General features: G+C 47.6%; 1 protein-coding gene across 2 annotated transcripts; it reads right to left on the bottom strand.

Moving 5' to 3' along the window:
* Positions 1-479: 479 nt before the first annotated feature.
* On the bottom strand, positions 480-27324 carry LOC109572944 (liver carboxylesterase-like). 2 transcript variants are annotated; one of them, XM_019980119.2, is made up of 14 exons: positions 27207-27324; positions 24543-24750; positions 20903-21047; positions 19994-20127; positions 17757-17910; positions 15955-16059; positions 13630-13734; positions 11263-11301; positions 8624-8764; positions 6759-6839; positions 6331-6478; positions 2142-2273; positions 1080-1152; positions 480-814 (listed from the first exon to the last, which is right to left on the bottom strand). In XM_019980119.2, exons 1-14 carry the CDS (start codon positions 27256-27258, stop codon positions 631-633), a joined length of 1701 nt encoding a protein of 566 aa, XP_019835678.2. In that variant the 5' UTR covers positions 27259-27324; the 3' UTR covers positions 480-630. The 2 variants fall into 2 exon arrangements, with proteins under 2 accessions (XP_019835678.2, XP_019835679.2); XM_019980120.2 differs by having other exon boundaries at positions 24543-24747.
* Positions 27325-27592: the final 268 nt, after the last annotated feature.

The raw sequence follows: 27592 nt of genomic DNA, 5'->3' as shown, positions 1-27592 counted from the left end.
TGCTTGGATCTGATGTAGTTCAGACCGCAGAGAGGGTTCATATGAGTTGTTGGAAGAGATGGCCCCAGGGAGGGGCCTGGAAGGATAACACGTAAGTTGAAGAAAGCACTGTAGACCTGTGGGAGGGCCAGTAAGGGCCAGGCAGCCATGCCACATGTCGCCATGCCCCGTCCCTCTCTTTCCCACTCCAGGACATCCTCAGTCTGTGTCGCCTCCATCTCTACAGGCACCTCTGCATGGAGGAGGGGGACACGGCACTCTGGTCCCCCACATCCTCTCATTGGAGTTGTGGATGGCCCAGAGACATGGAGTGATGCAGCGTCCCCCTCAGCACCTCCCAGGGCCCAGCCCGCTCCACTCTGCACGTCCAGAGGTCAAGCCAGAACGGCCAGAGCACCTTCCTGCCGATGGTGCCCACTGCCTTCATCCTTCTCTCACTGAGGAGGATGACTATTCCAGCGCAAGACAAAGACATTGACTTGGTCTCCAAAAGAACGTTTATTTCCAAATCGAGGCCACAGAAACAGAAACTCCCCCTCCCTGACCTCTGCCACTCCCATCGGATAATTCCTCAGCCTCCACAATAAGATGCCTCTTTGGTCCATAAACATTTCTAGAGAAACCCCCGGTTTACAGCTCAACATGTTTTGACCGTGGTGCCTTCTTTGTTGCCTCCTGGGACAGAAGCTCATTCCAGAAAGCCACTTTCTCACTTTTCAGCTTCTCGGCTGCCTGAGTGTTAACACCAATCTGAAGGTATCCTTCTTTCTGGTCATACGCTGGCCAGTGGGGAAGCCCCTTCCCATTGGGATTCCTAGAAAAAAATCAAACAGAAATTCCCCAAAGCTGCTGTGTGGTCTTGGACCTCTGAGATTGTCAGGGACCCCCCTGGCTTCATTTCTGCCAAAGGCTCAAATGCCTCCAGAGATAGGAGGCTGACCATGTCCTGGGCAGCCAGTCTATCACAGGGAGCTCTCATCTCAGAGGTCACAGGGCGGGGCGTTTGACCATCACACATTGGAAGCTCCCCCCACCCAACAGACACGCCCAACCCTGCTCCATGTCTGCCAGCAGCTCACCCATTCCGAGCAAAGTTGGCCCAAAATTTCATCATCATCTTGCTGAGGTTGATCTCTTCTTCTGAGGCACCATCTGTGGGGAGGGGACAAAGCCAATGCTGCTCAAAGAGTGGTTCATGGGCAGTAGCAGCACTTGAGAAATTGTTAATAAATTCAGAAATGGGGGCCTTACTCCAGACCTACTGAGTCTGAGTCTGCATTTTAAGAAGATCTTGGGTAACACAAGTAGACTTTAAACTTGACAGTTACCAACTGAGGCTGGGCTCAGTGAAGGGCTGCAGTCGATCCATAAGCTGACTGCCTTGTCTTCTGTGCCCACACGACTGCCCTTCTGCCTTTAGTGTTTCAGGGACACACCCCAGGGTTGCTGCTAGAGTAACCCCACTCCCAGGATGCTCTCCTTTGGGTCTTTTCTCAGTGTCTTTGATCCACACACATTTTCATAGAATCTGGAAAATAACTGAGCTCCAAGATCCCACAAAAGTCACCCAACCAGGAAATGCCCAGAGGCATTGTGTGTAATGAACAGTTCTGTGATGTGTCACACACAATTTGTCTGTAACTACTAATGGTTAAGGCATTGAAGACATCTGTGAAAAGTTTTTATTTTTTTTAATATTACACACCTAGATATATTATGATATTAAAAGATATGAGTTTTAGACAGATAGATGATTGGATAGAGAGACACACATGTTAGTCCTGATTCAAGGTAAATAACAACTCTAATTTTACCCTCACGCACATTCTGATGTGTTCTTGTGAGGGCAGAGTGAGTGGTGGCCTTCTAGCCCTGAGCAGGGCCCTGCGGGTGACCCAGCTCCCGTCTTGCTAACGCCCGGTCTGGATTCTTACAGTGACCAGGGTGAGGGCACAAGGATTCACATTCTCCATCAGGTTCATTAGAGCAAAAGGATGGTTGGGACCTTTGTCCTTCCACCCTGTTATGGTGAATTCAGGAAACTAAGACCTGGAGAGAAGGAGGAACCTGCCCAAGGTCACCAAATAAACTTGAACCCAGGTCTCCTAACTCCAAGTTCATAGTCACCAAAGGGCCATCACCTTGCAAAACTGGAATCCCGAAGACAGAGGACTGTTCATCCCCATGGTCCCCTATCACTGTCTTGGATTTCAGCTCTGATGAGAATCTTGGGCGATACTGAAATTCGTACATGTAGGTTGGGACTCCAGCATCTGGAAAACATGGATTCATACATGGTTCATTTCAGCAGACGCACACCTGATGGTATCAAGGTCTCCGGGGGTCTGTGAGCAATCAGGAAATTGGGGGCACGCCTAGTCCTGAGTGAATAACAACAGTATGAATAGCAGCTGCCCGCTGTGAGAACCAACCGTGTGCCAACCTTGTGTGTTCCTACAGGAAGCCCCTGGTTATGAGCACATGAAAAATTTTGGAAAAATTTCATCACTTGTTTAAGGCTGCGTAGTTGGTAGAGGTGGAAAAGGATTTGAGCTGGGTATTTATTGAATGAGTAAGTGAAGAGTGAATGAATGAATGTTGAAACCTTGAGTAGCTCCATTCTAAATAAATATAGGGGCACTGGGTCAGTTCACATAAGCCCCTTTTGATCATCCATGCACAAGGACATCCATACATGCACACTTTATTGTATTTCATTGCTGACAGGCTAGTCTTCATTTCCTTTGAGAATACCTGCAGCCTGACAGGTGTCTTCCATTATGTCCATTTTTGAACCTTTCCAGTGATTTTCACATGTATTCCAAGAGTGAAGTAAATTCAAGTTGTGAGCCTGAACGTGCGGATTTAAACACAAACCTATGCAGAAAGGGGAAAATTTGCTCCCCGTGTCTCAGGAAACCTCAATCCAGTATTTCCTTTTTGTCCGTCCTCTCACATGTCTTGATTCCTGCGTGGCTCAGGGAGTGTGCAGCACTGGCAGAAGGAAGAAGGGGCTGAGGAAGGGGACAGTCCCTCTCTCCTGGCCTCTCTCCTCCCCTCTCCTCTCCCCTCTCCTCTCCCCTCTCTCCACCCCGTCTCGAAGCCCCAAGAAGAGTCAGTTTTCCTGCTGATGCTTTAGCAGAGATGCTCATCTTGTTCCTTCAGGGCTAACTCGTGGGCCCCCCACCTGGGGAGCTCTGTGCTTTGCACTGATCGTTATGCCACAGCCAGTGACTGTAATGGGGAAGGGTCAGGCCCCAAGGCAGACTGGTGGGCAGATATCACAACATCCCCTCCCCGCCTTGGGGATACTATCACATTTGGAAAATGCCAAAAAAAAAAAAAGAAAGGAAAATGAACAAAATGATCACTTATAATCGCACTGCTCAGAGTGCAGAGTGCTCTGTTAATATTTCAGAACTTATTCCACTTATGCATATAAAATTATGATACTATTGATAATTATGTTATTACATATGCCCATAATAATTGCTTCATGTCATTAAAATTTCCCAACAAAGTAGTTTAACAATATATGCCATCCCAACAGGAGGATGTAAAATAATTTGTTTAATTGCCTCCCTCATCTCCCACCTTTGCACTTTGGTTTAGCAAGAGGTGGTTTTTGGAAGAAGCAATCCTCTGTGGTCCCACAAGCCACTTATTAAACAGTTGCTTCAAGGCTGTGGGCTTCCCTGGTGGTTCAGATGATAAAGTATCTGTCTGCAATGCTGGAGACCCAGGTTCGATCCCTGGGTCGAGAAGATCCCCTGGAGAAGGAAATGGCAACCCACTCTCGCCTGGAAAATCTCATGGACAGAGGAGCCTGGTAGGCTACAGTCCATGGTGCTGCAAAGAGTTGGACACGACTAAGTGACTTTACTTTACTTCAATGTCAAGCAGAGAATGCCGTAAGGAGGGGCTTTAACCTTGGCTCTACCATTTTAAAGTTTTAGAAAGAACTCATGATCCAACCATAGGGGAAAGAACTTTCATGAATGAGAGAAATTATTTTTGGGAGCATATTGCCCAAAAGATATTTTTGTTCATTTTTTTCTTTTTAACATTTCTGGCTTAAACTTCTGAGATTTATTAAATTCCTACAACCACAACACAAGTCTTCAAAAGAATAAGTAGGGCACAGGTTTGAATAGTAACATTTAGGAACAATAAGAAAAGCAGAGGGAAGGAAATAGCTAGCAATAAAAAATACACAAATTTAAACAGTGTGATGTTCTTTTTTCTCTATTTGGTAAGGAGGGGCTTATGAAATTGGCAGCATTATTTTTATTTTTTAATCTGAGTATCTTAACAGAGAGAATTAAGAAATACTCATTCTTATATACTGGAAGCAATTTCACAATATGTATCAAGAACTTTAAAATGGTCCTACAAGCTAGCCTAGTAATTAAACCTTTAGTAACCAAATCTAAAAAAAAAATCATCAGAGATTTCGTTAAAGATATATGCACATCAGGCTGAGCATAATATTTTACAGCATCAAAGTATGGTCAGCCTGCCTCAATATCCAGTAGGACAGGAATACTAAAGTAAATTTTAATGTATTATTCCATGAGATAATGGATGCTTTTTATGAGTTTTCATTGACATTGAGGAAATGCTTACCATATAGGATTCCATGAAAAAAACACAATATAAAATTAATATTTAAATTATATGTAAGTCATGGGAAGATTAATGAAGAAAATATGTCAAAAATTTATAGTGGATATTTCTATGAATTTTGAAGGCTTCCAAGGTTAGAGCTAGCTTTGACTATAAATTTGACTAGAAACTAGAAATTTCTAGTTTCTTCTTTATGTGTTTCCATATTTTCAAAATGTTCTACAACTATAAGATGCTAATTTTTATATTCAGAATAAGTTCTCTTCTGTATAAAAAAAGACTTAAGACAAGTACAAAAAGTTAAAAAAAGGAAAGCATAATGTTAATGAAGTCTGGGAATTCCAAGCAAAAATGACTCTGATGGGGGTCCGACACATCCTGACTCACCCAAGATGACTGGGTCAACAGACAATGAAGCAGAGGAAACCACATGTATGGAGAGACAAGACCACTTTGTGAGAGAACAGCTCTGACCCCAGGCCGCCCCTGGCTGAAGAGCTTCATCAAGACCCTAGGGAGGAGGAAGGGTAACCAGAACCTATCCATGACTGTATTGAACTGGGGGGACCTGGTAGGTCAGCTGTAGCTACTTTTTATTATGCTTATAGAGTCCCAAATTCTAAAACCCTTCTAGCATGGTTAGAAAGAGTGATCTGGGTCAGAGAACCACGTCCTGCCTTGCAGACTAGGTGAGAGATAGCTCCTGGAAAGGGAGGGTCCTGTGAGGACCTCAGCAAGGCACTCCAAAAGGACACCTCCTGTCCAGGTGAGCTCCTCCATCCTTGGCCTCATGCCCCTAGGGCCCCCTCACACACAGTCTTGGGATATGCTAAAAGGTCCTGTGATAGACCCAGCACACACTGGCATGGAACAAGGCCAGCTGCAGACATCAACATTCTCCAGACCACTTGCCCCATACCTCCCTCTGCTCAGTCCTTTGGGTTTTCTTGGTCCCAGACAACATTCCCGATCCGACACTTGGCCTCATGCTATCTCAGCTCCACTGGTTAACAAACTAGTCTGAAGCTATCTCTGACCTTGGAAGGTTTCTAAGACAAAACCTCCAATATTTGCCCTGTGGCCCCACAGACTACTGTAATTCAGGTGAGGGACCCCGGGGCAGAGACTGTTGGTGTCTCCCCAAGTCCCCTGCTTCTGGGCACACTGGCCAGAGTTCCACCTCCTGCATCTGTAGCTCTTTGCCTGAGGTCTTCGGCAGCCAGAGACCATTCTGCCCACATGTGCAGCAGATTAAAGCACCAGGGAATTAACTGCCCTTGGGAACAGCCTTCAACTGATGACTCATCAAAGCTGGAGGATAAATACCCCAGCTCTCTTGCCACTGACTGGGGAAAACCCTGAGCCACGTCTTCTGCTGGTTTCCCAGTGATTCCCCAGCCCCAGGTGTCCGTGGTGGATACTCGCTTGACAGCACAGTGTAGACTGACTTCCTTGTCCATCCGTGTCACTTCTCCACTCCTCTACCAGTGTTATCTGGGATCACCCCAAATACACTGCCTGCATTTAGGTCCTTCCTCAGAGTCTGCTTCTGGTGGAAACCAAAATAGGACAGTGCCCCACCCCTGGCTATGTGGAATGCATCTTGAAGTTTTCTTATATCTTTCTGTGCTGAGGGTTAAGACAGAATACAGTGTGAAGCTGGTGGGGTCAGGGTCCCTCTCCTGTCCAATGTCGAAGACTCACCTCTGTGGTAGCGGGCCGTGTTCACAGACGGGACACCAAACAACCCATCTGCAATCAAGTCCAGGAGCAGGTCTTTCTTTTGGACGGGGTCATGTGTCCCTCCTAAATACTTGTCAGTGGCCACTGGAGCCAGTTCCTCAGGGATGTTCTGAAATAGATCAAAAGTTAAAGTGACCACCAAGCCCTAGTGAACAGCCCTGGCTTCCCCAGCCAGGGAGGAAGGCTTGCATTAATGGTGAACTTCTCAGGCCCCATGCCACCACTCCTGCCCACCCCTGGTGGTGAGGTGGAAAGGCAGAAAAATAGGAGCTGAACCCCCCTGACCCCTAGCCCCAGTCTTCATTTTGCCATCAGATGCTCTGAAATTGGAAACAAGCCCCTGCCCCTCTTTGGTGCTCAGCCAGTTTCTGTGATTTCTAGAGTCTTACAAGGATGGGGTAGGACTTCCACACGAATGACGTGGCCATCTCCTGGTCCATCTTGCCTGCAGTGAGTGGGAAGCCCATGAGCTGTTAAAACAAAGGTTAAGCAATTATGAAATCATCAGGAAATAGCAGGAAAAACCAAAGTGACCAACAGACCAAACTAAATGGAAGCTGAAGGTCACTTTGTCATGCGTTTTTGATGAGTTTTGGACTCAAATGGACTTTAATATCCAGAGACCAAGGAGTGTAAAGAGGATAATGTAATTGTTAAGGGCAGCTGTCCTAGTCCTTGTGTGTGTGTGTGTATATGTGTGTGTGTGTGTGTGTATGTGTGTGTGTAGACACACACAGACAAACAATTAGAGTCCCCAGAGTGGTCCAGACAGACAGGGAAGATTTCGGCCAGCCTAGGGTTGAAGTGAAGGGCTCTGGGGCAGATGACACGGACCCACAAATACCCTACCTGTGTCAGATAAACTGGTAAAAAAAAGTGAAAGTATTAGTAGCTCAGTCATGTCTGACTCTTTGCAACCCCATCGACTGTAGCCCAACAGGCTCCTCTGTTTGTGGAATTCTCCAGACAAGAATACTGGAGTGGGTAGCCATTCCCTTCTCCAGGGGATCTTCCCGACCCAGGGGCTTTACAGGCAGATTTGATAGTCAGATAACTGAGAAAGCCCCAAATCCTGCCATTATGACTTTGGTCCTTTGGTATAACCTCTGAAATCATTCTGAAGAACCGCAGAACTACAACTCCATTAAAGCTCAGCCCTAAGAGACTAGACCAAACTCCAGGACAGCTAAAGAAGGCTTAAGGCCATGTCCCCAGGATGACCGCAGGCCCCCTTCAAGAGCTCTGGGCTGCCAGGAGATTTTACTGTTTGTTTCCGCCAAAGCCTGGTGATAGGCAGGTAGGTCCCTGAACTCCCTCTTTGTGCAGTTACTTTAGAACTCTTGTAATTATAAATCTTTTCTTTGTCCCTTTACATGTAAATCTACCACCCAAAGCTGTTTCCTCAAGGACCTGAGAGCCATCTCTATGAAAAACAAACATGCAGGGGATAATTCTTGCTCTGTCCTCCAGTCCCTGTGAAAAGATAAAGGCCTAAGTTCAGTGGGAACCTTGATTCTACACACTGCCTCCTGTCATAAGACAGAAGTTTGTTTCTTCTCCAGATAAATGCCAGCTAACAAATCCAGGTGGTCCAGTCACATGGACAATCCACCCCACCCCACCCCACTCCCACCCACTCCTTAAATAAGCTCCAGGCTTTCATTTCAGGGATTGGATTCAGTTCACGATGGATCTTTTCCCTAGAGCAGGGGTGTAACTGAATCAAATCTGTTACCACGTCACCTAGTGTCCGGCTTTGTTTATCTTTGGCAGAAGGGAAAGCCCTTCCTAACTTTTGAAGTCAATTTTAACCCAGGAGGAAGCAGGCTCCTCTGACTCTTTCTGTGAGATGAGTGAGAGCATGGGTGACCAGGGGTGATTAGTGGGGAAAGCATGAAAACAGCAAGCCCTAGGGGAGAGGCTGCAGGTCCCAGACCTCACTCTCCAGAACCCCCGAGCCCCTGGCCCCGTCCAGGCCTTGGGTTTCATCTGCCCAGTGACGATCTCCACCGGCCCTCCTGGAACCAGCATTTCAGGATCCATGGATGGGGGGACAATCACAGAGTGTGTGGGGACGTGGGTCCCCAGGGCTACATCTCCCAGATGACAGTGTGGACCATCAGAGATAGTTTTCATGGAAATGTCAACTTTTGTATGACGGGGACAGCTGGCCTGGTCCCAGAGAGAGGTCTGTGACCAGAGATGGGAGGGTGATGGGATGGGAGACAAGTTTATGAGGCCTGCGCTTTCTCACCAAAGGCAGAATCCAGCCAAACTCTTGCTTGTTGATTCCGACGATGTAGGGAACAGTGTTGAAGTTCTTTTCAGCCAGCATCTCTTCTGGCATCTTTGGCAGCAGCACTCCGTCAACCACGGTGGGCAGGAAAGGATAGGTCTGGGGAAGAGGGCAGAGTATTGTCTGTGCTTCCCCTTCCAGGTCACACCCGCATCCCTGTCTCCACCTGCCGGAGCTCACAACCAGTATCGCACACCTGAGTCCTAACAAAGGGGGATAACTCTGTGGACCCCAGAGGGTAGGACTCTGACCAGGGGACAGCAGTGGCCAGGTGATGGGGACAGATCTTCAGTCAATTTGGTATAAAAATATATAATATATAATGTGCATATATTTGAAGTATCTATCTATCTAACTATATGTCTCTTTCCAGTCTCATTCAGCTCTCTGTATTTGTGATACTTAAGCTCTAAAAACTTACTGTAACAGACTTCCCTGGTGGTCCCCCAGTTAAGAGACTGTCTGCCAATGCAGGGGACATGGGGTTTAATCCCTGGTCCGGGAAGATTCCGCAGGCCTCAGGGCAACTAAGCCAACAAGGGCTCAGCGGTTCCCTGGGTGATGGGACTGTAAATCCCTTGGCCATCAGCCTCAACAGTGCTGCCCACTGTGCTTTTTTTTTAATCCGCCTTCATCTCATAAAATCACAAACATAGCTTGTTTTTCATGGCTTCGTCACACGCTATAGATGTTAATTTAGCATATTCCTAAGCAGCTCAACGAACTGATCGGCAAATAATCTTTTCCTTATTCTGGATGCTACACATTGTTGATTCATTAACACTGAATTCTTGACCAGCAGCACTGTCATCCATGCCTGAAGGCAGTTTGTCTAATACTCGTATTTCTCACAAGTCAGACACATCGTAGGCTGCCTGCACTTAGGCACACTAGACAGCCCTTCTGTCTGTGGTCGGGATTATTTTAAACAGCAAAACTGACAGCACAAAACTCAAGAATGCAAAAGGTGGCACTAAATAGGACCATGAAAAGATATGTTAATGGTATTAGAGATGAAACAAAAAGACAAAAATGTAGCTCCTTGTTTGATCTCTGTGAAGAAAAGGGAACCCTCCTACACTGTTGGTGGGAATGTAAATTTGTGCAGCCACCTTGCAGAACGGTATGGAGGTTCCTTAAAAAGCTAAAAATATTATCATATGACCCTGCAATCCCACTCCGAGGCATATATCCACAGAAAACTCTAATTCAAAAAGACACATGCATCTCAATGTTCACAACAGCCCTATTTACAGTAGCCAAGACACGAAAGCAATCTAAATGTCCATCGACAGATAAATGGATAAAGAAGATATGGAACATATGATGGAATATTACTCAGCCATGAAAAAGGATGAAACAATGCCATTTGCAGTAACATGGGTGGCCGCAGGGATTATATACTAGGTGAAGTAAGTCAGAAAGAGAAGGACAAATGCCATATGATATCACTTATATGTGGAATCTAAAATATGATGCAAATGAACTTATTTACAAAACAAAACAGACTCACAGACAGAAAACAAACTATAGTTACCAAAGGGGAAAAGGGGTCGAGTGGGGATAAATTAGGAGTTTGGGATTAGCAGATACAAACTCCTATATATAAAACAGATAAGCAACAAGACCCTACAGAGGGAGCTATATTCAATATCCTGTAATAAACCATGGAGAAGGAAATGGCAACCCACTCCAGTGTTCTTGCCTGGAGAATCCCAGGGACAGGGGAGCCTGGTGGGCTGCCGTCTCTGGGGTCACACAGAGTCGGACACGACTGAAGTGACTTAGTAGTAGTAGTAATTAAACCATAATGGAAAATAATATTAAAAAGATTGTGTATATATATGTATAGTTGAATCATTTTGCTATATACCAGAAACCAGTCCAACACTGCAAATCTACTTAAAAAAAAAAAAAAAACTTTGTTGAATGACTAAGTCTCATTTGATCCTCTCTACACCTTTTAAGGTAAGACTCCCCAGGGAGTCTGCAGAGAGGCCAGGACTGAGATGCCACAGAAGTAATGCCATCAGAACCTGGTGAAGGGAAGCGTTGGAAGGTGAGAGGAGACGAAGGAGATGGGAGACTGCTGTTGGAGTTTCCCACGTGGCTGGGAGGAGAGTGGTGTCCTGAGGACTCAAGACTCATGGCTCCTTTCCCCACATCCCTGCAAACAGTGCGACTTGCACAGTCAGTCAACCTGAAACCCCCCAGGAGATGATCCGGGCTCCTCCTGGAGGCTTCTGAAGAGCCCCTTACCCAGTCATCTCCACTCCCCACAGTGGAGGTTTCTCGTTCACCTTCTCCCAACAGGGCGTTTTCAGGAATGTAAACAAGACCATGGGCTGGTTGGGGACAGGGACACAGAGTTGGTGATGGAGAGCACTGCCCGGGGGTCAGGGTACTGGGTTCTAGTCTGATGACTGGTCTCCTCCTGGGGCCACCCGGACATTACTCTATCTCTCTCTGGGCGTCAGCAGGGTAAACACAAGGAGCTACTATGGCTTCGCATGGGAGAATTCCTGTCATTCATATGTAACTGGAGCTTAAAGGTGTCAAGACTTAAAACCCATAATAAAGAAACCAAAGGTCCTTACCTTTGTTGGGTCTCCCAAGAAATTAAGAGTGAAAAAGTTCTGTGAAGACAAAGACAGAGGTTGTGGTGAGGAGGCTTCCTGGGAAGAAAGCTGACCTCTGTGAGCTGTCCCAAAGGTACCAAGTGCTCCTTCCTGGTGCCACCCTGGCTGGGCTGAAAGGAAGCGGGCACGACACCCTCCCCTGGGCACCAGCACAGGGAGCAGGTGTGGGATGGGGGAGGGGAGCTCTGCAGAGGACTGTTGGTTGCCTGCCTTGCCCTCCACCCATTTCCCCTTCTTCTTCCTCCAGGCAACAACACCCTGATTTTCCTTTGGGGGGCCCCCTCTCCCCAACTCTCACTCCATGATTACAGGCATCTGTATGTGACCTCAGGTGCACCAAATCCCTGAATACAGGGACTACTTCAGCGGTGGACATGTGCCCATGTCAGTTCAATAGAGTTTACCCAAAACTTTTGCTGGAGTTATTGGGAAAGAGGGTTTCTAAGCAGATAGGATGTAAGACTAGAGTATTGTTGTTTAACTTCCCTAGGGGCCAGATCTGCCTAAGAGTGAAGCCAACACAGAAAGGTAAAAGGTGAGGGATAGAGACTGATTCTTAATAGCATCATATGTGCATCCAGATCCAGCCACGCCAGAAGCCGTCAACTCCTGGACTTGTCCGTGAGTTACCAGAAGATTCTGTCACAATATATTCCTCTCTCTTCTCAAAGCACTTTGAGATGAGTTTTCTCATCTTGCATTAGAAAATCCTGACTCCTACAAACTCACTGAAAATTCTCTTTGTTGTAAGTTTACCACGATTGTACTGACATTATTGTTATACTGTAGCTAACAGGCCTGACCAGTACATATGAGGTCACCAAAAACGGTCTCTCCATTATGTGTTGTAGCCCTGCAATCCAGGTGCATGTGTCCATGTGTGTGTGTCTATGTGTGTGTACTAGGGTGAGAAGGTAATCATGGAAACACTTCCACATGATCTCAGAAAACTCAGGAGGATTATAGAGGCTCTGGGTTTTACCAAAGTTACCAATTCTCCCTTTATAAACTGGACCTCATGTACCACATTGAGAGGTGCTGAAATAAATTCACATCCTTTCAGGCATTAGAAGGCAGTTGTGTTTTCATTCTTTGAACATATTGGTCACATCATGTGAGCCTGAGAAGCCAGGATCTAAGTCCCAAGGCCACACTGGAAAGGGCTCAGAGTCCAGTGTTAGAGACTTGTTTCTGGGGGTCCAGGAATACCCTCCGAGTCCAGACAGAGAGCCCAGGTGCTTAGGTTACTCTGGGCTTTCTTTCAAACCCTCCCCGACAGAGAGGATAGTTTATATTGGCCTGGGTGCTATATTTCTGGGTGTCCATCCTGCTGTGGCTTCTCTGTGATGACGCACTGCCACAGACATCCATCAAGCCTCACAGGTCACCTTCTCTGTGAAGTATCCTTGCTTAGTACAACAAATACTTCCCCTCTCTGTATGCCTACCACACAGAGCCCACAAAGTATGTGGGTGTGTTTCTCCCTGGAAAGTTCCTTGTGAGCAGGGACTATATAGCTGATTCACGTTCACATCACCCTCCCTGCTACCACCCCTCCCCGCCGCACACACATTTAACCTAGATACATGGATGGATGAAGTGGTCAGTAGGTGGAGTACTGGTGAGTCAGATGGACAAGTGGATACATGGAGATGGGTGATGGATGGATCACTGATTGGAGGGACGGATGATGGAGTGACAATACTGGTATCTGGATGGTGCATGGATAATTAATAATAGATGAATGAAAAGTTTTGAATGGATTTGTGGGCTGGATAGAGGAATGATAAGATAGATGAATAAATGAATGGATGGTTGGATAGATTAATGGGTTGATGTACAGTTTTCCTAGAATAACAACTGAGGCAGAGTCTTAAAAAAATCTAGAAAAGTGGCCCACCATTAGCTTAAAAATGAAAAGGTTTCTAAGTTAACTAAGACAAATTGTGATAATCTTTCCAAAAATATTTGTTTTTTATATTTCTGTCCCTAAAGTTCAGGATGGTAGTTACCTCTGAAATATACAATGTTTAATTTTTTAAAATATATCTAAAAATGAGAATAGAAAAAATGTTTTGATAGATCTAGAGGATTATTAATTGTTCATTATGTTCTTTTTTTGACTTTGCTAAAGTTTGAGGTATTCATAATAATAAATAAAAACAGTTCCCCATTCAGATCCAGAGGCTGACACTGCTCCTGGGAGGTGAGAAACTGTCCCAGGTAATTTTTCTAGGGCAAGAGGACTGAAGCTGAAATGGTGAAGCCTGGAGCCATGTTTCCAGGGTTGGCGGCTCGTTTTTCCAAGAGAACTGATGCACTTACCATCTTTTGTGTTATCTCCAAGAGCTCGTCCTCCGTCTTCTGGCGCAGGCAGTGAACAAGGACAGCCGAGGTGATGGTTTTGCACCCAGCAAAGGCAGCAATTCGCTACAGAGATCACAGGTGACAGCAGAATTCAAGAGTCACTTCTCTTCCCTCCATCAATACTGAGGTGTTCTGTCCCAACCTCAATTTCTCAAGGCAGCCAGAGGTAGCAGAAAACACCCGAGACCAGGACTTCCCTGGTGGTCCAGTGGTTAAGAATCTGCCTGCCAGTGCAGGGGATCCGGGTTCATCCCTGGTCTGGGAGGATTCCATCTGCTGCAGGCAACTAAAGCCACGCACCACAACTGCTGAAGCCCCTGCACCCCAGACCCCATGCTCTGTAACAAGAGAACCCACCACAGTGAGAAGCCTGTGCGCCACAACTAGAGAAAGCCTGCACACAGCAATAAACACTCAGCACAGTCAAAAATAAATACATGATTAAAAAAAAATAATAATAAAATTAAAGTTTAAAACACTAAAAGAAGAAGAAGAAGAAAGAAAAAGAAAATGCTCCAGACCAGTTTGCGTGGGTCCTGGGTCCCAGTCATGCCGATTATACAGCCTCTGCTCTGTTACTTTATGTCTGTTAAAATGGGCACAATATCCTTGAAACTGAAGAGAGGTATCATGGAATGGAGCTTAAAAATGTGGAATCCACAATCCCACTATCTAATTTCAAATCTTGTCTCATCCAATTAACAGCCATGTGGCCTCAGGCCAGTCACTGGCAAAGTGAAGCCAGAGGGGAAGATGCAGCGGAGAACTCAGGCGCCAGGATGGTGGGGCACTGGAGAGTGTGCACACTGGAGACGGGTCCAGTGTCTGACATGCAATCAGTGCTCAGCCATAAGAAGTGGACAGAGTAGGGGGAGAGAGAGAGGGAGGTAGGGCAAGAATAAGAATCTTAGATTCCTTCATTATCTTAGATTCCTCCCTTTAAGTGAGGCTGCTGGCCCTACCCCTCCACCAACCAGCCCGACCAAAATGCTCCACATCACTGACTCTAAGGCACACTCCTCAGCAGGGCCTTTGTGTTGCTCACCCTTCCCTGTCTTCCTAACATTCTCCAAATAAAGGCAAAGTCCCCACTAGGTCCTATGTAGCATGGCCCTGCCAATGGCCGCATCCTCAGCTCTCTCCAGGTGCTGTCTGCACTTTCTGCCCTGGCCATATCAGCCTTCCTCACCCTCTCACTTGAGATACCTGCTCCTGCCACAGGACACTTGCTCAGGATGTTCCCTCTTCCTGGATATTCTTTTCTTACCAAGTAATTTACTGCTCACCCTTCTCATCTCAACTCGTTGATCATTATTTTTTCCAGGAGCCTCTCCTGATAACTTCTCCCTACACACTGGACTAAGTGCTCCTTTTGGATTCTTTTGACATCAGGTACCTCTTCTCTCGGAGAAGGCAATGGCACCCCACTCCAGTACTCTTGCCTGGAAAATCCCATGGATGGAGGAGCCTGGTAGGCTGCAGTCCATGGGGTCGCTAACAGTCGGACACGACTGAGCGACTTCACTTTCACTTTTCACTTTCATGCATTGGAGAAGGAAATGGCAACCCACTCCAGTGTTCTTGCCTGGAGAATCCCAGGGACGGGGGAGCCTGGTGGGCTACCGTCTCTGGGGTCGCACAGAGTCGGACACGACTGAAGCGACTTAGCAGCAGTAGCAGTAGCTCTTCTCTATTGCTCTAGTCACAGTTGACATTTTACAAGTTGTGCAATTGTATAATTATTACTCTATCTCCTAAATTATAATAGAAGCTTCATGAGGTTGCCAGATGTCAGATTATATCAAAACTACTTGTTGAGTGAATGAATGATTGAATGAATGCTCCAGGAACCTACCCCAGTCACAAGCCCCCAGGGAAAATCCACTCCAGGCTCACATGAGGCCAATGAGTTCAGCAGACTCAGACACTGAGGGAGGCAACACAGATGCCACTGCCCACTGTGCAGCCCCTCACCCCACCTGGCACACTTTGGGACGCATGTTCAGTGCAAAGTGCGCCGGGGCTGGCAGTCCAGAGTCACGAGCCCGAGTCCAGCTCTGCCCTCATCACTGGCTGACCTTGACAAGTTCTTCTGCTCTCTGCCCCAGTTTGCTTAGCAGGAGAACTGGGAGGTGGGGTGGAGTGTGTCCTCGCCCTTCCTGGTCAGCCACCCTCACTGCTATGATTCTCTGAGGATGTCAGCCAGACCCTGTGATAAGAAAGGGCCCTGACAACTTCAGCAGAGCAGAGCATGGTGTAGGGACAGTCCAGTGTGAGACCTACCTTAGCTTCAGCCTTAGAGTCCTTCTTGACCAGGCCAGGAATAAGGGCAACGCCACTCTCTGAGATGGCCCGGTGGAAGAGATTCTTGGCCAGAGGAGATAAAACCTGGGAGGAGAGTGGCAAGAAAGGGAGTTTATGCTCACAGGGAGTGGGGTCTTCAAGAGCTAGACCCATCCATAGCCCCATCCTGGACTGTTCCTATGGAGACCGTGGGGCTCAGTGGACATGACAGGTCCTTGCTTGAACTGACTGACCTTGTTCCCTAGACTGACCGGAGGGTCCAGCTTCTCCAAGAAAACCTCCTCTAGAGGGAACCAGGTGTACAGAGTGAGGCATAACAGTCAAAGTATCTGAAAGGCAGCTGGAAATTTCTAGCATCGATTTAAACACACAGTTCTAATTTTCCAATTCCATTACTCAGGATTTAAGGGAAATGATTTGGAGGCAAACAAAAATCTCCAAGATGTTCACGTTATTCATAACAGTAAAAAGTGGAAATAACACAAGGTGTTATATGACATTGGGTAAATAAGGTATTTTTCATTCTTCATTCAAAGACTAGAAATACTAATGACTATACACACAAAACATAAATAATAATTAATGGTTAGGGAAACATATATGCTATAATGTAAAGGAAGCTTTTTTGTTTAAAAATTCATACATATAGATAGATGATAGATAGGGTGATTCATGGGAAAAGGGCTATTCTGGTGGCTCAAATGGTAAAGAATCTGCCTGCAATGCAGGAGACCTGGGTTCAATCCCCGGGTTGGGAAGATACCCTGGAGGAGGTCATGGCAACCCACTCCAGTATTCTTGCCTGGAGAATCCCCAAGGACAGAGGAGCCTGGTGGGCTACAGTCCACAGGGTTGCAAAGAGTTAGACACGACTGAGCGACTAAGCACAGAACAGCACAACAGCATGGAAAAAAGACCAGAAAAATGAAACTGTCCATGGTGAGAATCACTGGCTAATGGGATTGTGGATGAATTTTTATTTGAGGGGGTTATCTATGATTTTCTTTTTTCTCCATTTTATAAAATATAAAAAAGTTTTCCCTGAATATTCAACTATGATTCCACATGTTTTAAAAATATAGTAATAGTGCTCAATAGTGAGGTAGTTGGAGTGTTTCCCACAGCTCCCAGCACCTTCTAATCTGGCTTTCCAGCTTTGCTTCCCTTGGTGTCTCCCCCATTCCCATTCCCCACACCACACTCCCAGGTCCTATCTGTGTCCCTTGTCGCCTGTCCCATCCCCCATCCCTCCTCTTCTTCTCCTTCTCCCCAGCCCAGCTCCATCCCTCAGCCCCAGAGACTGCTGCCCTCCCTCCTGGGCATGGACAAGCCCCCAGAGCCCTCAGAGGGGACCCCCAACCTGTTCCTAGTGCTCGTGTCTCCCTGAACTGTAGGCCTGGCTTCAAGTCAGACAAGGACACCCAGACCAACCTCATGGTCAGCTCCTCTGATTAATCATTTACACCCACCCCTAATCTCAAAAGAAGTGAGGCGAGTCCTAATGTTAAAATGATTAAGAAGGAGAGGATGAGCTCAATCAACACAGGACAGCAAGAGAGTGTCTGTCGCAGCTGTGGCTGCAGCTACGGCCCTGGAGGCTGAGCTGAGTCCTGAGCTTCCTGGGGGCTAAGGGGAGTCTGGCCATTAACTCTCCACCATCTGATGCTGCACAGAGGTGGGTCAGCCTTGAATCCAGATCTTGAAAGTAAAGGTCCCAGGACTAGATGGGCTGGTCTGCAAGGGGTCCCATCAGCAGCCACATCAGGGCCAGGAAGACTTACAAGAACGGAGACACTTTCCGCTCCTGCTGACCCTCCAAAGATGGTCACAGAGCCTGGATCCCCTCCAAAGTTGGCAATGTTCTCCTGGACCCAGTGCAGCGCAGCTACCTGGTCCAAGTGGCCCCAGTTTCCCCGGCTGTGCTCGTCCCCTGTGCTGTGAGTAAGAGAACAGGGTGGGGTTGGGGGCAGAGATGTCCCGGCAGGGCCCTGAGGACCAGAGATGGGGCTGGGGGTCCAGGGGAGACTTCTGGAAAGGACTGGGCTTCCACAACCCTGACACAGGGTCTTCATCTTCTTCTATCCTATTCTGCTGTAGGGCTCTACATATCCATCCTTTATCTATTGACTGAGCATTTCCTATGAGTACATGGACTTCACAAATATCCAAAGAAGGGCGTTCCCGGTGGAAGAAACAGCAAGTGCAAAGGCCCTGGGGTCCAGTGAAGCAAAAGTGTGAGTCTAGGACATGCAGCTACAGAGGGTCCTGAGGCTCTGGGTGAGGACATCCATGTCGCTGTAAGTAAGAAGGGAAGCCATTGCAGAGATAACAAGATTCCATTTATGTCTTAAATGATCACTCTGGTTACTGTGGAACCAAGAGGATTTGGTGGTGACTGAATGTGGGGAGTGAAAAAAAGAGAAGAATTCATGCAACCATAAGGTTTTTATCCAGAGTAACTGGAAGGGTGTATTTGCCAATAGCTGAGCATGAGGCCCTGTTGAGGGGACCATGGGAGCCAAGGGTTATGTCTGTTAGTGGAGGAGTGAGGTGCCCTCAGATGCCCCATAGAGAAGGTAGGAGGCACTTAATGGTGTACTTGTGGGCTTCAGTGGAGAAAAGGGACTAAAAATAGGAAGCTTGGAAGTGCTCCCTGAGGTCACTCAAGGAATCAGTGGGACAAAGAAGGAGATGCACAGAGGCTGAGACAGGAGGAGGAGGGCCAGGGAGGAGCTGAGAAGGAGGACCCATGAGGGAGGAGGTGGCCAGGAGCCAAGAGAGGTCAGCTTTTCAAGAAGAACTGAGGGATCACGTGTGGATCTGCCAAGGTTGGCTGAGAGATGCTGGGGCATGGTGACCTGGACCAGAGTAGTCTGGTGTCTGGTTGGGGTGAAACCTTGGTTCATGTGGTAGAAGAGAGACTGGGGGAGAGGAAGTGGGGCGAGTATGTGCAGTTACACTGTCCCTGGGAGCAGACACGGGTCGTGGGGGGAAGAGCTGAAGGGTCTCCGTGAAGGGGACACATCCTGAGACACGACTCCCCTGGGACAACCCTCCCCCAGCCCACAGGTCTTTCCAGGGAGGTGACCACCTCTCACCCAGGCCACCCCCCAGCATCTCAGAGTAAGAGGTCCTGGCACCAGTACATTCGGGAAAAGCTCAGTAACTGCCTGCTGGAAACCTGGTTCCTGTCCCCACAGAATCCACACAGGAGACTCAAGCCTTCACTTACGCATGTGCCAAGTTCCAGAAGGAAATGGGGTGAGTGGCCCAACGCTCCTCCCAGTAGATGTACCCCTGGAGTCAGATGCTCCTTACCACCTCCTAGTTCCAGGCACCCGTTCCTTCACCTACAAGACTTCACGGAGCTCCCACATGAGTCTACCCCTTCCTTTTTTTAAAAAAATTAATTTATTTTTTTAATTGGAGGCTAATTACTTTACAATATTGTGGTGGGTTCTGCCATACACTGACATGAATCAGCCACGGGTGTACATGTGTCCCCCAGGTCCTGAACCCTCCTCCTACCTCCCTCCCCATCCCTTCCCTTTGGGTTGTCCCAGTGCACCGGCTTTGAGTGCCCTGCTTCATGCATTGAACTTGGACTGGTCATCTATTTCACATATGGTAATATACATTTGCTTCCCCAGGAGATAAGATGTGTGAGCCTCTAAGTGCTGTGCTGCATGATAACTGTCATCTTAAAGATACTGCAACATGCCAGGCAGCAAAGTGAAAACGAGATAAGTAGTTCAGATGAGATAACATCTGGGTTGGGCTTGGTAGGAATAATAGGAGTGTGTCAGGGAGATTAGGTGTTTTATGTGTAAGAGCTCAGAAGTAAGTGCACCAGGGTGGCTGGGGAATGAGAAGGTAGGTGGAGCCCAATTAGGAGGGGACTCAGATGTCTTAGTAGGGAGCCTAGCAAGGAGCCCCTTGAGGGCTTGCATGACCAGAGTAGGGTCCTAGCACCCCCACACTCGGGGCAATGTGCCATCAGGAGAGTCCAGAGTCTTACCTGAAGAATCCCCAGATGCCCAGGCGGTACTGAATGGTCACCACCACCACATTTTCATGGGCAGAGAGGACCAGCCCATCACAGCTTGATGCTCCACCCATCAGCAGAGCTCCTCCATGGATCCACACCATCACCTGGATTGGGCGGGGTGGGGGGGGGGACCCAACCACACAGGTTACAGAAAGCAGAGCTGGGGAAGACCTCAGAGGCAGGTTTGGTCACCTACCCATTCTCCAGCAGTGGCCCAGGCCGCCACCCCACTCAGGGCACCCCAGCTGCCCCTGCCTGTCTCCCCTGTCCCAGTGCCACCTGCACTCAGCGCTCTTCATGCTGAGAGCATCATCATGGGAACAGCCAAGGCTCGAGCATCATCTTCTTTCCAACACTCCCACCACCCTCACTCCTGGGCCCCTCACCCAGCTCAGTACACTCAGCATGCAGAAGCCCTTGGTTAGAAGCTTGTTTCAGCTTCATCTTAGTTACCTTTTGTGTGGCGAATTCAACTTCTCATGTGAATGAATGATCGTGTCAAGAAGCCTATGCCCTGGGTGGTACCTCATCTTAATATGACTTCCTGCTGCCTCCTTCTGCTCCCCAAATCTCACCCATCCTCCAAAGACCGGCCTAAAAACCACCTCCTCCAAGAAGTCTTCAACCATTTGATGAATATGATCTGAAAACCTACTAGGTGCCAAGGACTGTGGTAAGAATTGAGGCCATTCATAATGCATGTCCCCAAATTTAAGGAGTTCACATAGCAAGAAAGTGAGAATAGCTAAAGTTTTTGTTAACACCATCATCATGGGAACGGCCAAGGCTCGAGCATCATCTCCTCCCCAGCACTCCCACTCCTGGATCCCTCACTCCTGGACCCAACACCAGCCTTGACCAGTGGTTCCCACCGCTTACCGGCAGCCTGCTTCTCTTCATCAAGTCAGCAGGGGTGTAAATATTTAGGTAAAGACAGTCTTCAGAAAATTTAGTTTTAACAGTCTCCATTCCGTTGCTAATGAGGTCTGAGGTCATTTCCACCAACACTGCGTTTTGGGAGCACCTGGGAGGGGCAAGGAAAGAGAAGAACTCCTGATGTTCAATCAGAGCTGACCAAGGAGATGTCTCCTGTAGTGAGGCCAGGTCTTGGACTGGGAGAAGTAAGCCTGTAAACAGAGCTGTCTTACCAGATTCCAGACACTGGAATGGGTAGGAGACTACCTGGGGGGTCAGGATAGGGGGCTCTAGGGCTCACCAAGGTCTCTGGGGAGAGTGACTAATGAGAAGACCTGGCACCTCCCCCTTTCAGGAGCTTCGGAATGCATTGTGTCAAGAAGATGCTGCTTATGAGCCTGGAAGTGGACCATTTCCTGCATTCCCTGGTTGCAGCTGGCTCTCTGCTGCATAGCGAGTGCAGGGTGCTTACGCTCCTCTACAGGTCAACTAGGAGTTCCAGTTCATGGGAGACTTCCAAAAACGGTGAGAAGCCACTCTGTTGGCAGTCATTTAAGGCATGCCACAGGTCAAGGGCAAAATATTTGTGGTGAACATTAGGAGAGCTTGGTTCTAGTTCTGCCTCTGCACTTACGTGCCGGGTGACCTTGGGCAAGTTCCTTCTCTGTTCTGGGTCTCAGTCTGCCACGTCTGAATGCAGGGAATGATTTCTATACGGGTCTTGCAGCACTGACATGCTAAGATTTTGTCAGCTCATCTCGTCAAGTGTTATGCATTGCCCAAATAATGGATCTGAAAGGTCTAACAGCGGTAACAGGCAATACTTAATATTTAAAAGACACTTGCTCCTTGTAAGGAAAGCTATGACCAACCTAGACTGCATATTAAAAGGCAGCGACATCACTTTGCCGACAAAGGTCCGTACAGTCAAAGCTATGGCTTTTCCCATAGTCATGTATAGATGTGAGAATTGGTCCATAAAGAAGGCTGAAGGCTAAGGAATTGATGCTTTTGAATTGTGGTGCTGGAGAAGACTAGAAAGTTCCTTGGACTGCAAGGAGATCCAACCGGTCAATCCTAAAGGAAATCAACCGTGAATATTCATTGGAATGACTGTTGCTGATGCTGACACTCCAATACTTTGGCCACGTGATACTAAGAGTCAACTTGTTGGAAAAGACCTTGATGCTGGGAAAGATTGAAGGCAAAAGGAAAAGAGGGTGGCAGAGGATGAGATGGTTAGATAGCATCACCGACTCAAGGGAGATGAATTTGAGTCCAGGAGATAGTGAAGGACAGAGGAGCCAGATGGGCTACAGTCCATGGGGTTGCAAAGATTCGGATATAACTTATGGACTGAACAACCACAAAATCTTCAGATCAGGGGCTTCCCTGGTGGCTCAGTGGTAAAGAATCTGCCTGCCAGTGCAGGAGACACAGGTTCAATCCCTGATTTGGGAAGATCCCACATGCCACGGGGCAACTAAGCCTGTGAGCCACAACTACTAAGTCTGTGCTCTAGAGCCTGGGAGCCTCAACTACTGACGCCTGCGCGCTAGATAAAGACTGCACAGCATCAAAGACCCAGCACAGCCAAAAATAAGTAATAAGATAAATAAAATTATTTTAAAAAATCTTCAGATCAGACCCATGATATGGGTTCTATTATTATCCCCATTTTACAGTTGAGAAAACTGAGGCACAGAGAGGTTATAGAACCTGCCCAAGGTCACATAGCCATGAAGAGTCAGACTATGCACTGCTTATGTTTCCGAGGACATTATAAGCCACATTTCCAGATTTTCAGAAAGCAGGCATGGTGGCCCCCAGTACTGAGGTGCTTGGATGACATAGCTGTCAAATGACTGTCAGAGCCCCAAAGAGACCCTCTTGATTTCCATCCTGGAGGAGCTGTCCCCAGATCACCAAGGCAAGTGGATATAGTATTCATAAAAGGATACAATGAAAAATTAATGGGAAAGAGAGTTCAACATCACTAGTATTGAGATAAATGCAGAATAAACTCTAAAATTATATAAATAATTATGATGCTAATAATTATTATTATTTTGCCTACTCAATAGCCAAAATATTTTTAAATAATCTCAAGCATTGGCTACGGTCTGGTGAATGAAAGTTTTCATATATTAACGAAAAGAGTGTAGCTGGGACATTTTCGGAAGGAGATTTAACAAAAGGTGATACTGTTTTACTCAGAAATGTCATTTCTTGGAACTCAGCCTCAATTACTGTGAATGTGCATAAAGGTTTGGCTATAGGATGTTCATCACAGTGCTAATTATATTATCAAAAATATCCAGAACTTAATGGTCCCAAATAAGAGACTGGGTAAATAAACTATAACTCAATACCCAATGTAATGTAATGTCAGGCTGTGATATGTAATGACATATAACCATGTTTATGATACAAATGAGCAAAGCAGACATCCAAAGTATCTGTATCGGGCTTCCCTGGTGGTCCAATGGTTAAGAGTCTGCTTTGCAATGCAGGGACATCGGTTTGATCCCTGATCTGGGAAGCTCTCACACGCTGTGGGACAGTGAAGCCCGTGAGCCACAACGACTGAGTCCGAGCCCTACAGCCCATGCTTCACAACAAGAGAAGCCACGGCAGAGAGAAGCCCACGATCTCAACTAGAGAGTAGCCCCTGTTCCTTGCAACTAGGGGAAGCCCACGTGCAGCAACAAAGACCTGGTGCGGCCAATAAAACTTAATAATCAAAATTTTTAAAATTGTTAAAAAAAATAAAGAATCTGTATTGTGTGATATGATACTGTGATATAATAAGAAATGTGTCTTTGGTCTTCCCATTTCCTGCAAGGAGTTCCTAAAGCCCTAGGAATTTCCTAAGTGAAGAGAGTGACAAACGCATCATATGTTGTGTTAATGAGGTGGTTCTGGACCCCACCTTAGGGCGGAAAGTAGCGGCAAGAGGCAGATCCTGGAAATCCCCAGAGATCCACGCATGTAGATGTCCTAGGTGTTCTGGGGGATGACTTTGACTTCTTTGCCCAACGTGGACACAGTGACTAGGACACACCGACCATTGCTGTCCTCCTTACTAGGCAGCAGTCACACCTGGGAGTTAGGAACTGGCGATACCCCAAAGACTCCCCACCCACACACTTCCTGGCCCACCTCACTCCCCAGCTGCATCGAAGATCAAGACAGAAGAATAAACAGAATCGTTACTTCTGACCACTGCTCAACTCCTTGTTTTATTCCAAAGCACTTAGCCTATTCTTACATATTATTACTCTGCTACCTTGCATATTGCTCAGGATCTGTCTTTCCCTGCTACAAAGGCAAGCTGCATGAGGGTGGGATCTTTCTTTGGGTCACTGATGGATCCCAGGACACTAGAACACGCCTGACACATAGGAGGTGCTCCAGAAATATTGGTTGAATAAAAGGCTCTACAGTGCTGTGAGAATTCTGGAATGCTGGTAAGGATCTACAATATCTTGAGGATTTCAGAATAAAGCATAAGCCACTCAGAGGATTGCCTTGGCTCCTTCCTGCATCCCTTTGAGACTAACATCCCCACTGAACGATGCCAAAAGCCACACCCCCGGCTTACATGGGAGAGTAAGAGGTGGTATTCTTCACGAAGGTCCATGGTTCTGCAGGCTGCGGCGGAGCAAACCTCAAAGATCCAAGAGGAGGCTTGGCAAAAGGAATTCCCAGGAAAACGCCCACAGGCTGTGCAAATCCTTTTAAGCTGACATATTTTCCCAGGACTCTGCCCTGAGCGGTGTCCACAATAGGCGGTGAGGGTGGCAGCCCTGCTGGACATTGGGAGGAAATGAGGACACGTCAGAGGTGAAGGTTTGAACCGGATTCTGGGTGGACTTTGTTACCTTTGCCATGTGATCTTGAATGTCCTCTCAACTCTCTAAGCCTCAGCTTCTTATGTGAGAGACAGTGAAGCTGACTGTCCTTCCTAACTCACAGGGTCATCAGAGAGAGCGAGACTGGGGGTCACACTCTGTCTGTCCCATTCCCATGGAGCAGACAGTTCCTTCTCACTGAGCTCAAATGCATCTCCTGCAGTTGCCACGTCAGGCCTGGTCCTCCCTGCTTGGGGACATCCTGTACCTTCACAAGGCAGGTGGCCTTCGTGTTGACCCCTGTTCATGCTCATCTCTCAAGTCCTCTCTTGTCCATCCTCAACAGCTGCAGTTTGTTTAAGCATCCTAACAGAAAATGATTTCCAGCCTCTCACCCTCCCAATTGTTCCCTTTTAGATACAGATAAAACGACAACCTCTCCCTCAAAGCGTGTGGCCAGAACAGAGAAGAATAACCCAGATCTGGTCTTATAAACACATCTGATGATAACCTTCAAGAGACATGAAGTGGACAGATGGCCAATTGGCAAAGGTGAAAAAGTGGGTGGTGCTGTGAGGCACAGGCAGCAATGGTGACGGCGGCGGTTACCACCTGAGGTGCATGTAATGATGTGTATTGGGTACTTTCTCTGTGCCATGTGGACATTCCAATGACAAAAGCCTCGCTAGGGAAACATTAATATGCCCATTTTACAAAAGAGGTAACTGAAGAAATGGAGGAAGCCAGTATGGATCTTTAAAAGATGGAAATAGACTGACTCTACCCAGATAAACCAGCAGAAAGGGGATAATCAGCTTCTAATGTGCTTCTTACTCTGCTCTTCCCCTCAGTTCCAGGCCTCTCACAGTGTCACAGCACCAGGAAGAGGATTAAACCCAGTGTAGACTGGACTGTCAGAGCACTTGCTCTGGACTCAGGAGACAGGGATAGAATTCAGAGCATGATTTTCCAGCTGACCTTGGATACATACCTTTCCCCTCTCTGAGCCTCGGTTTTTCCATCTATAAAATGGTACAGATACATTCTGAGGGCTCTTGCTGCACCCTTGTATTAACCATGTCTTCTATGCTGTGTATTCTGATGCTTTGACACTGGGAGCCTTGCTGATTCTGGGGGGACTGCCCCTCCCAGAGTTAGCCAATCCCTGGAGACAGGAATGAACTTTCTCTTCCAGCATGCCAGAGGCTGAACCCCAACCACCTTATTTATCAGGCCCTCCACAATGGCCACTATCATCCTGCCCTAATCACTCCAAGGCAAAGTACCTAACAGTTGTGGGCACTCCCTAAGCCCTAGAGCGTGGCGGGGATTGGCTAGTTCCCTCACCCTATCCAGCCCACCCCACTAACCAAGATAAAGTTCTTGCCCTGATTCCTCCCTTCTTCCTCTGCCCCTGACACACCTGGTGCTTCACCTTCTAGCCCACCAGGTGGTGTCACACCCCCACCTCTGGGAAACTGGGAAAAACAAACTATCTCTTAAATGGCAATTGGCTCCTGATCTATGGGCTTTACCACACCTCAGGGTGTCTATTAATACACTATAAGTTATAACAACTCTTTTACTTATGAATCACTGCTTTTTCACTTTTTCCAATTCCAGACACTCTTTAGAAACAACCCATTTCACACTTAGAACAGCCCAATGATGTAGATACAGTTCTCACCTCCATTTTAGACGTGCAAAACTTAGACACAGAAAAGAAACATCCCTTGTCTAAGAATACATAGCTACTGAGTGCTGCCTTGGATGGGAACCCTTGTACACTGACTCCAGAGTGGACATTAATACTCCATTAACCCACTTTTGGAGAAGGCAGTGGCACCCCACTCCAGTACTCTTGCCTGGCAAATCCCATGGATGGAGTAGCCTGGTAGGCTGCAGTCCATGGGGTCCCTAGGAGTCGGACACGACTGAGTGACTTCACTTTCACTTTCATGCATTGGAGAAGGAAATGGCAACCCACTCCAGTGTTCTTGCCTGGAGAATCCCAGGGACCGGGGAGCCTGGTGAGCTGCCGTCTCTGGGGTCGCACAGAGACGGACACGACTGAAGTGACTTAGCAGCAGCAGCAGCAGCAACCCACTTTTAGCCATATCTGGACTAATGATCAAGGGGGAAACAGACGGAGCTCGCCAAAGTCCTCAGCTGCTCAGCGATAGGTGAGCTGGTTGCCCTCCTGCACGTGGCACGGCCGGTGGGCTCCCAGTGGGTACCCTCCCCTTTGTCTCCTGTCGCCGCCGGGAGTTGGCAGAGCCTCAGAGTTCTGACAGCTCGCGCTGCTGTGGGACCTGGCAGCTTGTCACTGCTTTGCACTGTACGCTTCTCCTCCACCTGGTCCCCTACAAGGATTCCCAAAGACCGCCTGCTATTTGCATTTCAGGACGACTCACCCCAAGCCGTGGAAATGGCGAGGGAGGTCAGGACGAGAGCGACGAGCCACATCGTGGCAGGACAGCAAGCTCTTCGTCCTCAGGTCTCTGTGCCTACCGAGGGCCTTATGAGTCAGCCCAGTTCCCGCCCCCTCCAGCTTCTCCCCTAGCCCCGCCCCCGCCGCCCAAGAGCCTGAGGAGACAACAGAAAAGCTCTCCCCGCTACCGAAGATGAGAGGGCTGACGTTTCCGCGGCCAAGCCCGTCCAGGCCCCGCCCTCCAAGACTTTGACTTTTATCAAAAGAGCTTGCATTAAACTTTCTGATTACAGATAACCACTGACTTGTTCAACCACAGGTTTCACAAGTGTTTCTCCCTTCCTGGATTCTAACCTTAGTGCACTGTGA

Source organism: Bos indicus, chromosome 18 (assembly GCF_029378745.1).
Source record: "Bos indicus isolate NIAB-ARS_2022 breed Sahiwal x Tharparkar chromosome 18, NIAB-ARS_B.indTharparkar_mat_pri_1.0, whole genome shotgun sequence".
NCBI lineage: Eukaryota > Metazoa > Chordata > Mammalia > Artiodactyla > Bovidae > Bos > Bos indicus.
Note: the sequence above shows the minus strand (reverse complement) of the source record. Positions and strands in the feature narration are given on the sequence as shown.

What these genes read in the sequence shown, in the direction of transcription:
- LOC109572944 (XM_019980119.2), bottom strand. Translation starts at nt 27,258, where the DNA reads ATGTGGCTCGTCGCTCTCGTCCTGACCTCCCTCGCCATTTCCACGGCT. An exon ending in CGGAAAGTGTCTCCGTTCTT is followed by an intron (nt 16,060 to 17,756) that starts GTAAGTCTTCCT and finishes CTCTCCTCCCAG; the next exon opens with GTTTTATCTCCTCTGGCCAA. An exon ending in CACGGCCCGCTACCACAGAG is followed by an intron (nt 2,274 to 6,330) that starts GTGAGTCTTCGA and finishes CATGTTTTCCAG; the next exon opens with ATGCTGGAGTCCCAACCTAC.